Here is a 15741-nt window from a genome sequence, read left to right as displayed (position 1 = left end):
TGTAAAGTATATACCCTGTATTAAGGATTTTACCTTACATAGAGTAAATCAAGGAAAGACAAGGAATCAAGGAAAGACATATCCTTCTGCTTACATTGGAGATTTGTGCATTTTCCACCAAATCTCCTGCAGATACTACTACTATTTCATATTTATGGATTCCATGTTGATGAACAGCATGCAGACAACACTCTCTTCCCTCCCTGTCACATAGCATGAAAATGAAGATATTTAAGTGTAAATGAAATGTCAGTGAGCAATGCCTATGTTGGCAAATGTAAAGTAGATTATCATTCAGTCAGCAAGGAAGAAGAGAAGGTGAATCCTTTTCATAACTCAGATTAGTTTTTTGACAGCTGATCCCTGGATCAGAGCTAAAAATCTACCCTTCTAGCCATGCTTTTATTGCTACAGCTGTGCATAGGTAAATCAAGACTTGGACAGGAGGCAGTTTGTCTTTAAAAGCTTTCAGCTATGAAGCACATCTTTCAAATATTCGTTTAGCACTTTCCTAATTAAAGAGTTTCACCATTTGTCAACTGCATTACCATTTTAAGCATATAATAAGTGAGAGAAAAGCAATATATATTTGTGGAACCTTACATAAACAAAGATGCAGGTGTTGGATAACATCTATTTAGACAAAAGCAACTTTCTACATACAAGACAGTGATCTTCCCAAGAAACGATCAGAGTAAATCTTTTAAAGACTTCTAATTAGACAATGAAATAGATTTGCCTTTGAATAAACATATCAGAGTATTGCCACATTCATCTTAAAAGGACCACCCTCAGACTGCATTACTGAGTGTGTAATGTTATAGCCTGGGGCAGAAAATGTGTCCCATTAAGATGACACAGTATTAACTGTTAGCTGCTTTGAATAGTTAGAGAATGTGAACTTTTTGCTTGTTTTTATTTTTATTGTTGTTGTTTTTAATAACATGCTCTCTACTGCATTTAAAATCTATTTTAAGAAGTATTATAGAAAATTATCTGGCCTAAAATGTTTATCAGTTAATTAAAACTACATTGTACCCTTCAAATTCTATAATTAGGCCAGATTTCTTTTTGTTTTATTCATTTTAATTTAAGGCCATATTTATGACCAGAATTTAGGACCAAACTATGATCTCAATTATATCCGTGTAAATCTGGAATACCTCTGTTAGGTCAAAGGAGTTATTCCATGTAGATAAAAACAAAATTTGGTTCTGTATTCCAAAGTATTTTCATATATAAAAACTAAGTTCCTTTTGAATATTATACATAGTAAACACTAAAAAGTGCATTGCAGTGAAAAAAAGTAGTCCAGTCTTACTCCCACAAAAATCAATGAGTAATCATTGGGCCACATTCTGCAGCCTAATTACAGCTCTTTTATGCTACATGAATGGTGCAAGAAGAAGGTACACTTGGCCTTCTTTAAAACCTTTAAACTAAACTATAATCAAAACTTCTTGATTTAAACAAACACCCTATCATTAACCTAGGTAACTGTAGGAGAAATGCAGGCAGAAGCCCAACAGAAGAGTCGGAGCTATCCTGTTAATTGCACTAAGTGTAGCATGTATGATTACCTGCCCTGTGGGCAGGTGGCATATGTGTGCATTCAGTGCAAGGAGCTCCTGGCCCTCAGAGACCGTGTACGGGCTTTGGAGGCCAGGGTGGTGGAACTGGAAGAGCTAAGGGAGGCAGAGAGGTATGTTCATGAGGCTTTCCGGGACACTGTAGATTTGTCCCACCTCCGGTCACACAGCCCCTGCGCTGTTAAGGAGGATAAAAGGCCCAGATAAGGAGAGCAGTCAATGGGAACAGAGGGAAACCTTCCCATACTTGGGACCCTCCTTCCAAATGATGTTGGGGTATCCTTTCGCACTGAGGTTACTCCAGTCATTAGGAAAAGGCAGGTGTTAGTAATGGGAGATTTGATCATTAGAAACATAGTTAGCTGGGTTTGTGATGACCAGGAGAACTGTATGGTGACTTGTCTGCCTGGTGCGAAGGTTGCAGATCTCTCAAGGCATCTAGATAGACTTATGTGTAGTGCTGGGGAGGAGCCAGTGGTCGTGGTACATGTAGGTACCAATGGCATAGGGAAGGGTAGGAGAGACGTCCTGGAGGCCAAATTTAGGCTGCTAGGAAAGAGACTGAAATCCAGAACCTCTACGGTGGCATTCTCAGAAATGCTTCCAGTTCCATGCACAGGGCCAGGTAGGCAGGCAGAGCTTCAGAGTCTCAATGAGTGGATAAGATGACAGTGTAGAGAGGAGGGGTTTAGATTTATTAGGAACTGGGGAAAATTTTGGGATAGGAGGAGCCTATACAGGAAGGATGGGCTTCACCTAAACCAAAGTGGATCCAGACTGCTGGCACTTAACATTAAAAAGGTTGCAGAGCAGTTTTTAAACTAAGAGATGGGGCAAAGCCAATTGCTGCAGAGGCGCACGTGGATTGGACAGAGACTTCTCTTAGAGGAGAGTCTATTGATAGAGATTCTCTAGGTTTTAGTCAGGAGAGGATGGAAGAGGATAAAGTATGGGTCAGATCAGATGAGAAACATTCTTATAAAGAATCTGACAATCAGAAAAGGGCAGACAAATAAGCAGTGACAAGTTTTTAAAGTGCTTGTATACAAATGCTAGAAGTCTAAATAATAAGATGGGTGAACTAGAGTGCCTCGTGTTAAAGGAGGATATTGATATAATAGGCATCACAGAAACCTGGTGGAGTGAGGACAATCAATGGGACACAGTCATTCCGGGGTACAAAATATATCAGAAGGACAGAACAGGTCGTGCAGGAGGGCAGGGGTGTGGCACTATATGTGAAAGAAAATGTAGAATCAAATGAAATAAAAATCTGAAATGAATCCAAATGTTCCATAGAATCTCTATGGATAGTAATTCCATGCTCTAATAAGAATATAACAGTAGGGATCTATTATTGACCATCTGACCAAGACAGTGATAGTGACGATGAAATGCTAAGGGAGATTAGAGAGGCTATCAAAATAAAAAACTCAATGCTAATGGGGGATTTCAATTATCCCCATATTGACTGGGTACATGTCACCTCAGGACGAAATGTAGAGACAAAATTTCTCGATACTTTAAATGACTGCTTTTTGGAGCAGCTGGTACAGGAACCCACAAGGGGAGAGGCAACTCTCGATCTAGTCCTGAGTGGAGCACAGGATCTGGTCCAAGAGGTAACTATAACAGGACCACTTGGAAATAGTGACCATAATATAATAACATTTAACATTCCTGTGGTGGGAAGAACACCTCAACAGCCCAACACTGTGGCATTTAATTTCAGAAAGGGGAACTATGCAAAAATGAGGAGGTTAGTTAAACAGAAATTAAAAGGTACAGTGACTAGAGTGAAATCCCTGCAAGCTGAGTGTCCACTTTTCAAAGACACCATAATAGAGGCTCAACTTAAATGTATACCCAAAATTAAAAAAAACAGTAAAAGAACTAAAAAACAGCCACTGTGGCTTAACAACCATGTAAAAGAAGCAGTGAGAGATAAAAAGGCATCTTTTAAAAAGTGGAAATCAAATCCTAGTGAGGTAAATAGAAAGGAGCATAAACACTGCCAAATTAAATGTAAAAATGTAATAAGAAAAGCCAAAAAGGAGTTTGAAGAACAGCTAGCCAAAAACTTAAAAGGTAATAACAAAATGATTTTTAAGTACATCAGAAGCAGGGGGGGCCCTGGACATTTGAGCTACAAAAGATGATAAAGTCATCGCAGAGAAACTAAATTAATTCTTTGCTTCAGTTTTCACGGCTGAGGATGTTAGGGAGATTCCCAAACCTGAGCTGTCTTTTGTAGGTGACAGATCTGAGGAATTGTCACAGATTGAAGTATCACTAGAGAAGGTTTTGGAATTAATTGAGAAACTTAACAGTAACAAGTCACCGGGACCAGATGGCATTCACCCAAGAGTTCTGAAAGAACTCAAATGTGAAATTGCGGAACTATTAACTATGGTTTGTAACCTGTCCTTTAAATCAGCTACTGTTCCCAATGACTGGAAGATAGCTAATGTACAGCCAATATTTAAGAAGGGTTCTAGAAGTGATTCTGGCAATTACAGACTGGTAAGTCTAATGTCAGTACCGGGCAAATTAGTTGAAACAATAGTAAAAAATAAAATTGTCAGACACATAGAAGAACATAAATTGTTGTGCAAAAGTCCACATGGTTTCTGTAAAGGGAGATCATATCTTACTAGAGTTCTTTGAGGGGGGGTCAACAAACATGTGGACAAGAGGGATCCAGTGGATATAGTGTACTTAGATTTCCAGAAAGCCTTTGACAAGGTCCCTCACCAAAGGCTCTTACGTAAATTAAGTTGTCATGGGATAAGAGGGAAGATCCTTTCATGGATTGAGAAATGGTTAAAAGACAGGGAACAAAGGGTAGGAATAAATGGTAAATTTTCAGAATGGAAAGGAGAAACTAGTGGTGTTCCCCAAGGGTCAGTCCTAGGACCAATCCTATTCAACTTATTCATAAATGATCTGGAGAAAGAGGTAAACAGTGAGGTGGCAAACTTTGCAGACGATACTAAACTGCTCAAGATAGTTAAGACCAAAGCAGACTGTGAAGAACTTCAAAAAGATCTCACAAAACTAAGTGATTGGGCAATAAAATGGCAAATGAAATTTAATGTGGATAAATGTAAAGTAATGCACACTGGAAAAAATAACCTCAACTATACATACAATATAATGGGGGCTAATTTAGCTACAACTAATCAGGAGAAAGATCTTGGAGTCATCGTGGATAGTTCTCTGAAGACGTCCATGCAGTGTGCAGCAGCAGTCAAAAAAGCAAATGGGACGTTAGGAATCATTAAAAAAGGGATAGAGAATAGGATGGAGAATATCTTATTGTCCTTATATAAATCCATGGTATGCCCACATCTTGAATACTGCATACAGATGTGGTCTCCTCTTCTCAAAAAAGATATACTGGCATTAGAAAAGGTTCAGAAAAGGGCAACTAAAATGATTAGGGCTTTGGAACGGGTCCCATATGAGGAGAGATTAAAGAGGCTAGGACTTTTCAGCTTGGAAAAGAGGAGACTGGGGGGGATATGATAGAGGTATATAAAATCATGAGTGGTGTGGAGAAAATGAATAAGGAAAAGTTATTTACTTGTTCCCATAATATAAGAACTAGGGGCCACCAAATGAAATTAATGTGTAGCAGGTTTAAAACAAATAAAAGGAAGTTCTTCTTCACTCAGTGCACAGTCAACGTGTGGAACTCCATGCCTGAGGAGATTGTGAAGGTTAGGACTATAACAGGGTTTAAAAGACAAATGGGTAAATTCATGGAGGTTAAGTCCATTAATGGCTATTAGCCAGGATGGGTAAGGAATGGTGTTCCTAGCTTCTGTTTGTCAGAGGATGGAGATGGATGGCAGGAGAGAGATCACTTGATCATTACCTGTTAAGTTCACTCCCTCTGGGCATTGGTCACTGTTGGTAGACAGGATACTGGGCTGGATGGACCTTTGATCTGACCCAGTATGGCCATTTTTATGTTCTTATGTTAAGCAGATTATTCCCCTGGTATGTGGGAACCTCCTGTTCATATGTCTGTACTGAGACCATGTGCCTCTGCTCCTTGCACGCCTGGTAAAGGACAAGAAGAGCCAGAGGCAGGTGTGTTATGCCAATCCTTTATTGTTGTAGGGGCAGTTAAATCCCCTATGCCACTGAGAGCATTTCTGTGTAACCAAGTCCCTGATGCACATACACACACATACCAACCTCCACCTGCAGGAGAAAATCTGCCCCCCCCCCCCCCGGCTTTATTTAGACTAGGATCTAGCTGGTACAATGCTTTGGGAAAGAGGGAGTATTTTTTAGTACACATCTCTGGAGATTAGTTAGAAAGTTATAGCCTCAGTTATAAAAAGCAATTCATTTCAGATTGATGTGAACTTAGTATATTTAAATTATATAAACTAATGAAGATACATTATTTTGAAATACAATTTTATTTTAGACCAACCTGCATCACTTTCTTTCTTTCTTTCTTTCCTCAGTAATATCTTGGTTCTGGGGGGAAAAAACTGCATTTTTTCTGAGCTAGTGCTAAAAAAGAACTTTTGACTTTTGCGTCAACCATGATAAATGAATGAAAGCCAAGTACATTATAACAGGTATTGTAACTTAGTTCACTTGGGAAATTATGGTTAAGTAAACATTTTAAGGGAATATATACATTCTGTCACCTAGTTTTGTGCCCACAGTATGTTAAAATACATTTTGGACAGACAGATACTCTTTGAAAAAATAAGAGCTTCATTCACACAGTTCAAAGAAATGATTACATAAGCACTGGACAAACTTGTCACAGACCTTTTAATGCAAGTGCATTACATAGGAAGATAGCTAGGGCAAGGGTGAATGGTGTGATATAAAAGCTGTATACCTTGGATACTTTGTTAGACTAGAAGCTTAATGTGAAGCTTTTCAACACCTCAGAAGTTCTGTTGTTACAATAAAGCACACTAAAATATACTGAATTGAAAATGTTGGGTCTAGGTTCACGTTCAGAACCCTTCCAGAATTGGGGTGTTTGGATCTAGGGCTTTGTTCAAACCCATCTCCAAATTGTTTCTAAAATGATAATCCATTTAATTTCCATTTTGAACAATCCCCACTCTCCTCCCTCCCCACCCTCATCCCCCGTGCCCCATGACGTGTCAGTAATAGCCATAGGCAAATGGGCATGTAACTCTGCTGTTGCTCAGGCAGGAGGTGTCAGGCAGGAGGATGAGATTTTTTTGTGCCAAGCTCTATCCTTTTTGAACTCCCTGCAGTAGCCTCCCCCCATCCTTCCACCTGGCTTGCTTCTGGCCTTGCTTAGAGAAGCATGTGACGTGTCTGGTTCAGGTCCCCATTTTAGAAGATCTTCAGGGTGGAGCAGAAAGGCAAGCCAAAGAAATGTGTCAGGAAGTCCAAAAGCTGCCCTTCAGCCCTTATTATAAGTCTGACGTGCCTGTGATTTACAGTCTGTCTCTCTCTCCACTTCAGCAGACCACTTCAATCTCAGCAGAAAACTGCTGGCGGGATTGGGAGTTTTTCCTGCACAGTAGGCACCCCATTCCCAGCTTAGGTGCAGCGCTCATCCCCTCCGCGCATGTAAAGTGATTCTGAGCCCAGGACTATTGCCTGGACCAACAAGGCTAAAACCATTCCCCTCTTTGCTACCACACATATCCCTTCCAAAAAAGTTCTCCTAGTCTAGTTCCCCTTCCTCTGCTCCCTCCTCTGTTTTCTCTAGGAATTTTTTTTCTCCACCCTGGGAGGCAGGCTGGCTTCATATCAATCACTTCAGTGGGAGCTGTTGCACACTGGGCACTTTTGAAAATCAGATTGTTCATTTAGGAGCCAAACATAACCTGATAGTAATGGAATGAAGTGCCCAGTCCAATACACAGAAGGAAAGGCAGGACTTCAGTGTATTTGACTGAACAATCCATCACAACACACACATCTTTTTGTATGCCAGTATGTGAACAGGGCACACATGAGGAATTTTTGAAAGGCTCTGGAGTGGAATTGCAGCCACAAGACTGGGTCCTGACATGATATTAATATTCATATAAGTGACATACAAGGCTGCATTGGAAAGACATAGCTGTCAAGGGAGAACTAGACAGCAGACTCAAGTCTTGAGATTCTTTCAGAGAAAGAAAGGCTTTTCTGATCTGCTATACTGATGTCTGTCCTCAGGTGGTTCAGATACTTCAGAGGATCAGGGAACATGTGACACTGTTTATAATCAGGCTGAAAGTCAGAAATAGCTATAGAAGTTTGGTGACTGCTCTGGATGCTTCCTGAAATTACTTTCCTCAATTAATCCAGTGTTCCGTTGGAGCATTCACACACAGAGACCTGATTTCTGAAAGTGGCAATTATCATGGTCTTTGTTCTGTGACACAGGTTCCAGTTTGAATGGAAGAGCTTTGTACTGGGCATGCAAGGGGCCAGACATGAATTTTAAAAAGTATCAGCTTCCCCATGCAACCGAACCATTGGATTGTCTTACTGAAAGAAGCCAGCAAATCCCCACTGTTGATCAATGCTGGGGTTGACTCCAGGGATTCCATTTGGAATTTTATACTTAGTTATTTCTAAAATGAACTAGGCCACCCCTTACATCCCTGTCATGTTTTACTAAATTCCCTTTATCACATTTGTTATGGCGGAATGGGGACTACAGCTTTCTCATGTCTTTTTAGAGAAAGTGATCAAATTTAGAGTGAAGGCTCAACATCGGTATCTTGTATTTATGGGAGAGCTAACTAGTTCTCCTTCCACTGGGGAAGGCCACAGCCTGCAACAAATCCTTATCAGGTCCTATATCATACTCTCAAGGCTTATTTAAACCATCAAGGGTAGGAACCAAGAGGAAATCCCTGCTGAAAAACACTTGGTGTTTCTGAAAACCCTCTATATCCTGAGCCATCTGAACATCCATGCTGACTACTCTCAACAGAACCCAGATCCATCCATTATTCATAGGAACATCCTTGAGGTCCCTCTTCCAAGTGGAATTCTCATGGATTGCAGGCAACATACAGATTTCATCCATGACTTGTTTGCCTAAAGCATTAGCCACCAGACACCCAAGTTCTGCAGCAGATACCCAGACCCAAGATCCAGTATTCATCTAGTCTATTCCTTATCACTTCCTTTACTCTCCTGAACGGTAGACCATTCCACTATAGCAGTAACCACTTCCTGGGAAGGGGAATAGATCTCCTTGGACAAGCTGTGCTCAATGGCCACGTGATACAATACATACACCTTCACCAAGCACATTGGCCCCTTCAGGGTTTGAATACTGAGTGCATAAAGCATTTCTCCCTTAGCAACACAAGGGTTGCTATTGCTGAGGAGAGGTTATCCAGTGCCAGCCTTCCCACCTTCCTCTTTAAACCTTTCTTTTCCGGTTTATTGTTCCCTCTGGCTGAGTGATTAGTTCTCACTCACTAAAGTTAGGTATACTATTAGTCAGAACCATCCCTCTATGACAGTGACAGTCATGCCAAGGGAAAAACATATTTTCCTACCTGATGATTATTTTTATGGGACAGCACTGCTTTCTTTGGTGCCAGCTCTAGGATGAGAGACTAGTGATAAAAAAACTCTACTTTGTTCTGAAAGTCATCAAAGTAAGCCTGCCTGCAGCAAGGTTAAAAACAAAAATATCTTTGTCCTGCTTGGCACATCCAGGCTGATGACCAGAAGAGGCAAGTATACTCCATTTGTCTGCCCCTCTATTGCCATGCCATGGCAAACAATTAATATTACACTTTATTGTATTATTAGCTAATACAAACATAATTTGTTTGCCTTCTCATCTTAGCCACAATGAGTACAAAATCCCATAACTGTATTTTAACCTTTAGATTGCAGGATTGTTATAGCAAGATGTGTGTCTTTCTTGATGTGTGGGTAATGGCTAGCCCATTGTAGTAATGATAGCAGCTTTATTTTACATTTAACATGGTGGTTTTGAACATAGAAAATTCCCAATAGGACATCTTAGAACTGAAATGACTCTTTTAAAGTGGACAAAGGGTTACTTCCTCATACACCAGGCGGGGGGGGGGAAGGGGGGGAAGGGGGTAGGAATTGGCAAACAGTTCTCACTGTGTTCTTTTTTCTGTTGTTATCAGTTAGTTTAGCAGCCAGTTTATCCCTCAATTGGCCCAACCGGTTTATAGTTGCACTGCAGTACATGTTCTTCACATGTTCGTCTTTAAAAGGAAAAACAAAGTGTTAAGCCATCTCATCTTGGCATATAGTGAATTAGCTGACAGTGTCCAGAAAACATGATATAGCCATGAGGATAATGGTGGGGAAATTATATTTAGTCCATTTGAAACCAGAGACCATCTCCCATTAAGAATACATGCCAATCAGTATTTATCAAAAGGAGCAGGTAACCATTGATTAATAATACATACATTCTTTCTTCTGTTTTGTTCATTTTCAGTAGTTACATTTTTAATTGGAACTGAAGTAATCTGTTCCAGGATTATTTTCTCCCTCCCTGAACCACTAGAAATGTACACAAAGGATTTCTTTTTACCAAATGTTAATATGAATGTATTTGTAGTATAAATCGGATGATTTGAGGTTGTTTTTTTCCCCCAGGTGTCTATCATAGGTCCTCTAGAAAAGGGTTATTTTTAAATGTCAGGGCTAGTTCGTCTGAGATTTTTATTTCAGTATTTCCAATAGCCACACTAGCAGAGGTGTATACAAAGATGAAAATGTAATGCTGCTAACCCACCAGTGAAAAGAATCGGCGATACCATTACACATTGCATCTATTCCTTGGGGGGGAGGAATCAGTACAAATATCACAGATCATTATAACCTCCTTTTCTGCCAGAAGCCAAATTACAGTGCTTTTCATCAAAGCCTGCACTAATAAAATGTGTTCAATGTTCCACAAAACCAACCCCAGTTTTTTTAAAGAATGGCATTTTCTCTTTTTAAGGTCCATTAATTCTTGCCCATAGAATAAAAGGAACAAGAAGTATACTGCCCTATTTTTGGTTTTTCCATAAGTTGTTCAGCCCTCAACATGCTAAAACTTTCATATGCTACAGTGGAACCTGTCTATAAGGAAACTGATATAGTGAAGTTTCATGTGTGGTGGAGATGGCTTAACTTGTTTTACCAAGTTTTGAACTTACTCAAATGTAACAGATTTAAAAGTTTGATTCAACGGAGGAATATTATTGAGTTCCACTTTGGTGACAGAGGGTGGGTAGTGGGAGGAGCAAGAATGAATAAATAAATAAATAAATAAATACGGTGAAAATGGCATGGAGAGAGGCAACACAGGTTGACACAGACAGACTGATTATAAAAGGGACAAGGAGGGGACAAAAGAAAAATCTTAACACTTTTCTGATAATTATTGTTTTATTTTATAAGTCCCTCTCGCTCTCCCTCTGTGTATATATATGTATAGTAAATATATAGTAAGTATATAAATGTATATATATACACACACACCCTGTATATAGGACATTCACTGATGTAAGCATAGCTTTCCAGAAGTTCCATGATTAGGCTTTAGCTAGAAAAATAGGTTTTGTTTTTCCTTTCAATTGAATCTCCCTTACTGAAAGCATGCATTGAAAATATAATGAAGACAATGTTTGCACACTTTGAACAAGTTTTACAAACTCAAAAAAAAAAAAAGATGTTTGCAAGATTCCTTAATTGCAGTGGATTTTACCAGTCCTTATTAATAATGAAGTAGAATAAAAATCCACAGACAGCTTTAGTGTATTGCAGTTTAATTTACAGGCTAAATCCTGTGTCAGTACAGTAGTTTGACAGGGAAATTACATTGGGGTTGAGGAGAGGGCGAATCCTGGGAATGTAGCCACACTAAGGCCGGTATTGCAGCCTAGGAGCTGAAGCGCACTTTGTGTAAGTTCCACAATGGCAAAGCTCTCAGGCCCAGACGCCTTAAAATATTTTAGTATCTCAGTCCCACTGAAATGAACTCCCACAGAAGTCAATGGGGGTTTAGACACTTAAATACCATTGAGGATCTGGACTGCAGTGGCTCTGGAGGCCTTGGATTTGCACTCCTTAGAGAAGCTACAAGAGCATTCAAGTGTGTTTGTTTATTGATGGCATTTGAAAGACAAGTCACAGAAAGATATGTTTGCTCTTCAGTGGTGGATCTGAATCTTCTAAAGGAGGAGGTGCGACTCTACAGCTGTACTCCTCGCAACTTCTCTGTGTCATTGAGGGAGGAGCTGAAGCGAACTGACACCATCTTCTGGCCACTATGTCTATTGGTTAAACGTTGCGGTGGAAACTGTGCCTGCTGTCACCATACTTGCAATGAGTGCCAATGCGTCCCAACCAAAGTCACCAAAAAATACCATGAGGTATGTACCTCATTTTGTGTTTTTATATTTGAGACCAGAGAAAATCCATTCAAGAAACAATCTTTATTGGGAATGTGAATGCTGACCAGAATGCAGTTGATAGGATAAGGCTAATGTCACAGTACAGTGACACATTTGGAGGAAGGTTTCAAAGTAACAGCCGTGTTAGTCTGTATTCGCAAAAAGAAAAGGAGGACTTGTGGCACCTTAGAGACTAACCAATTTATTTGAGCATAAGCTTTCGTGAGCATCCGATGAAGTGAGCTGTAGCTCACAAAAGCTTATGCTCAAATAAATTGGTTAGTCTCTAATTTGGAGGAAGCTTTCTCTTTTACTAAGAGTTAAAAAAAATCAGAGCCTGCGCTCTCTTACTCCATTCTTTTGGGGACCTCTGTGGAAAATATAACTGTTCTATTTATGTTGTAAATTATTCCAAATGTTATTTTTTGAATAGAGGTTATTTTTGTACACAAGAAGGGCTTTTACCTGTGAAGTTATTGTGGACTGAGGAGCTCTACATTTGAAGAATTTAGCTAAGTTGGGCAAAATGACATGTTCTATTTTTAAAAACAAAAGTGAATTGAAACTGCTGTTTGTTCATGCTCAGCTTAACAAGCAACTGGGCCAGTTTGAAAGTTAGCATTTTACAGTTTTGTTGTTGATATGCCAAGCCCGAAGAAATCCTCTAACATACTTTTTAGAATGTCAAAGACAATAAACAACCTCTAGGTCAAGTAAGATTTCTCCAGTGTCTGTAATTAATTGTAGACCTAAATATATCAGTTTAATATCTCTATTTATATTCTAAACTTGCATGGATTCAGTGACTCACTAATTTTTATATATATTGCCATAATGGTATGATCCAATTGTAAAGAAACAGATATGACTAGTGCTAATTTTCTAAAGGGAAAGGAAGGGGCATATGTAACACAGTGGCTTGAGTTAATTTACAGGTTACAACTAGTTACATCATCTGTGTTCTCATGTTATCACAGAAATTATAGCTTTCTAGAGAAAAAAACACTTGACATAATGTGCAAGTTCATAAATATCACTGGACCATCTAAGAGCAGATAAATTAGCCTATTATATAAATATACAACAGTATACCTTTTAAACTATATTGTATACACCTTATAATAATTTATCATTTTAAAAAGCTATTAGATATTTTTAACTGTCTATAAAAATGTTCCATAGCTGTGAGTGGAAAAACCTTTTTTATAAACTGCATATCCCTGAATATGTATAGCTAAAGTCAATATTATTTTACCAGTACCATCTAATAATATTTAATTTTTAAGTCAACTATATAAGTAGTCCTTCAAACAAAAAAGAAAAAGAAAAAACACCCAAACCCCACTGCAGTAAAGTTTTCTTTGACCAAAAAATATGTCTGTCTAGCATATCTTAATGTCTTAATCAAGTTTGTGGAAGGCTTGAGGTAAAGCCAAAAAAAAAATACAGTAATATATATTAATGAGCAGAATAAATGAAGAAACTCAGTTGTGAAGTTGATTGAGTTTCCTTTAGTAGTTTCCCTGTCTTCCAGTTTACTACTTCCAGTGTATTGTAGATCATGAACAAGATGTTTAATGATTTACTTAAAAGCCTGGCTCCAATTGTCCTCTTTCAGGTTCTTCAGCTGAAGCCCAGGAGCGGTGTAAAAGGATTGCATAAATCATTGACAGATGTACCTCTGGAACACCATGAGGAGTGTGCCTGTGTGTGCAAAGGGAATACTGAAGGATAAATGTGGCTAAGTGTGCTTCTTTCTTTCAAAGTACATTCAATCAATGGCTGATTCTGTTATGGGGCTTGTGCATTATCTCCTTCCGTAATCTCAGTTGTTTGCTTTGGGGATCTTCCATCTTCAGGATTTACAGTGAGTTCTAAAGAGAGGAGAAAACAAACTGGGATTATATGTTGTGTAAAAGCTCTGTTGCTTGGAGGCCCAGTCAAAGGATGGGAGAAAGGCATCAGTGAGGGATGATTCAAAGTATATATTGTCATTTCCAGTTGGCTTGACATTACACGGATTTAAGAATTTAGTGTAAAAAATTGCAAATTTCACACCACGAAGACTTGACTCTGCTGGCTACCTTACTTCTACAGCTCCAGTACACCTGGTCTGTGATTGACATCTGGAATCTGTCTTTCTGTACTCAGCCACTCCCACATGCTCTAAATCATAGTTCTAGGTCTTACAAACTTGCTTTAAAAAAAATGGTCTTGTTCTGAATTAAACTTAATTTGTCTGATACTAGTAGGAAAGACTGGATTTTTCCACACACACTATTAAAGCTCCTGCCTTTTAGAAAAGCTGACTGGACAATAAGCATGAGCTAAGGAGGCAAACATTGAAAAGAACAGTGGCTTTACTTTAATTACTATGGCCTATGACTTTTGTTTGTATTTTTTATCGTGTACATTTTTATACTCTCCTTTTGACAATATAACTATTTGCTTTTTCTAATCTTGTTAAATATATCTATTTTTACCAAAGGTATTTAATATTCTTTTTTATTACAACCTAGATCAACTATATTTTAGTTTTGTAAGACTTTAAAGCCAGAGGTATACAGTTGAAGGAACAGAGATGTGGTTACTATGGCAAAGCATCTATTTCTACATTGTCTGGTGCTAGACAGTGGAACAAATCTGGGTTTACACATTTAAACAGAGTAATGACAAATGCAAAGATTATCAGTGTGGATGAAGCTCTAAGCTTGATGGCTCCATGGTACTGAAAATATGAAAAACAGATGTTACTATAAATGATTTCAGAAATAGCTATCAAAATCCCTCTATATTCTGGCCTTTTGTCAAATAGGAAAAAATAATCAGGTATATATATATACCCATTCTGGTTTGTTTTATTGTTTAATTTCTTTGAAGTAGAAAGAGAACATCATGAGAAGAGAAGGTCAATGGTTTGTTGCCTTCATGAAACAGTGTGTTCATAAAAAGGCAGCCATATTTATTGCTCCAGGTGTATGGTTTTTCATTTATGGTTATATCCATTTAAAAGCAGTTGACTTCCAAGATTTTAACTCTGTTCAGAACAGTTTTATGAATTATGGTTTTGTTTATGTACAGTATATCCTTTAACCAATACACATATCCCATCCTATGCAAATTGGAAAAAAAAGAGTAAAGTATTTTGCTTGTAAAATGCTTTAACATTATGCCTAGTTTATATTTTGACTCTTGGATTTACAGATTGTAACAAAGCACCAAATAAAGTCATAAAGCTAATTTTGGGAGAAAAAATGTCTGTGTGGTTATGTATTGGGTGTCTGGTATATATTAAATGAAAATAAACCTGAAATGTATTTGCCGGAATGAAAATCAATTAGAGAAATGTAAGTCTTCTATACAGTAACTGCTAGAGAGAAATCCACATTTCCTAGTTTTTGAGTTCTTGAATTTGCAAACTTAATAATATTCTTTTAACATTTTTGTGTATAGTTTCCCAGAGTTAAAAGGAAAAAAAACCTGAAAAAAATCCCATCATATATCATGATACTGACACCACATGATTTATCAGCAAGGCTGGAACCTTTAGATCCACCTCACAGACCTCTGGCGCCAAATGCAGTAATAGGTTACCATTCTCTGTGTGGACCAGTATATGAAGGATGACACTCAGGAATCTTAGGTTCCATTCCAGGTTTGGAGGGATAGCAGGTTCTAGTGGTCACAAACTCTTTGACCCCTGACCTGATCTTTCCCTGTCCCCTTGAGCCTGACCTTGTCACAGTTCTGTC

At 38.5% G+C, this 15741-nt stretch overlaps 1 protein-coding gene across 1 annotated transcript in view; it reads left to right on the top strand.

The window, feature by feature from the left end:
- PDGFC (platelet derived growth factor C) overlaps nt 1-15246 on the top strand; it is a 249136-nt gene extending 233890 nt beyond the window's left edge. Inside the window, exons 5-6 of the mRNA XM_073341444.1 lie at nt 11751-11968; nt 13608-15246. Coding sequence (XP_073197545.1) covers nt 11751-11968; nt 13608-13724 — 335 coding nt within the window. The 3' untranslated portion in view covers nt 13725-15246. The remainder of the gene's footprint in view (nt 1-11750; nt 11969-13607) is intronic.
- The last annotated feature ends 495 nt before the right edge of the window (nt 15247-15741 follow it).

Source organism: Lepidochelys kempii, chromosome 4 (genome assembly GCF_965140265.1).
Source record: "Lepidochelys kempii isolate rLepKem1 chromosome 4, rLepKem1.hap2, whole genome shotgun sequence".
NCBI lineage: Eukaryota > Metazoa > Chordata > Testudines > Cheloniidae > Lepidochelys > Lepidochelys kempii.
This window is presented reverse-complemented; position numbering and strand designations above follow the sequence as displayed.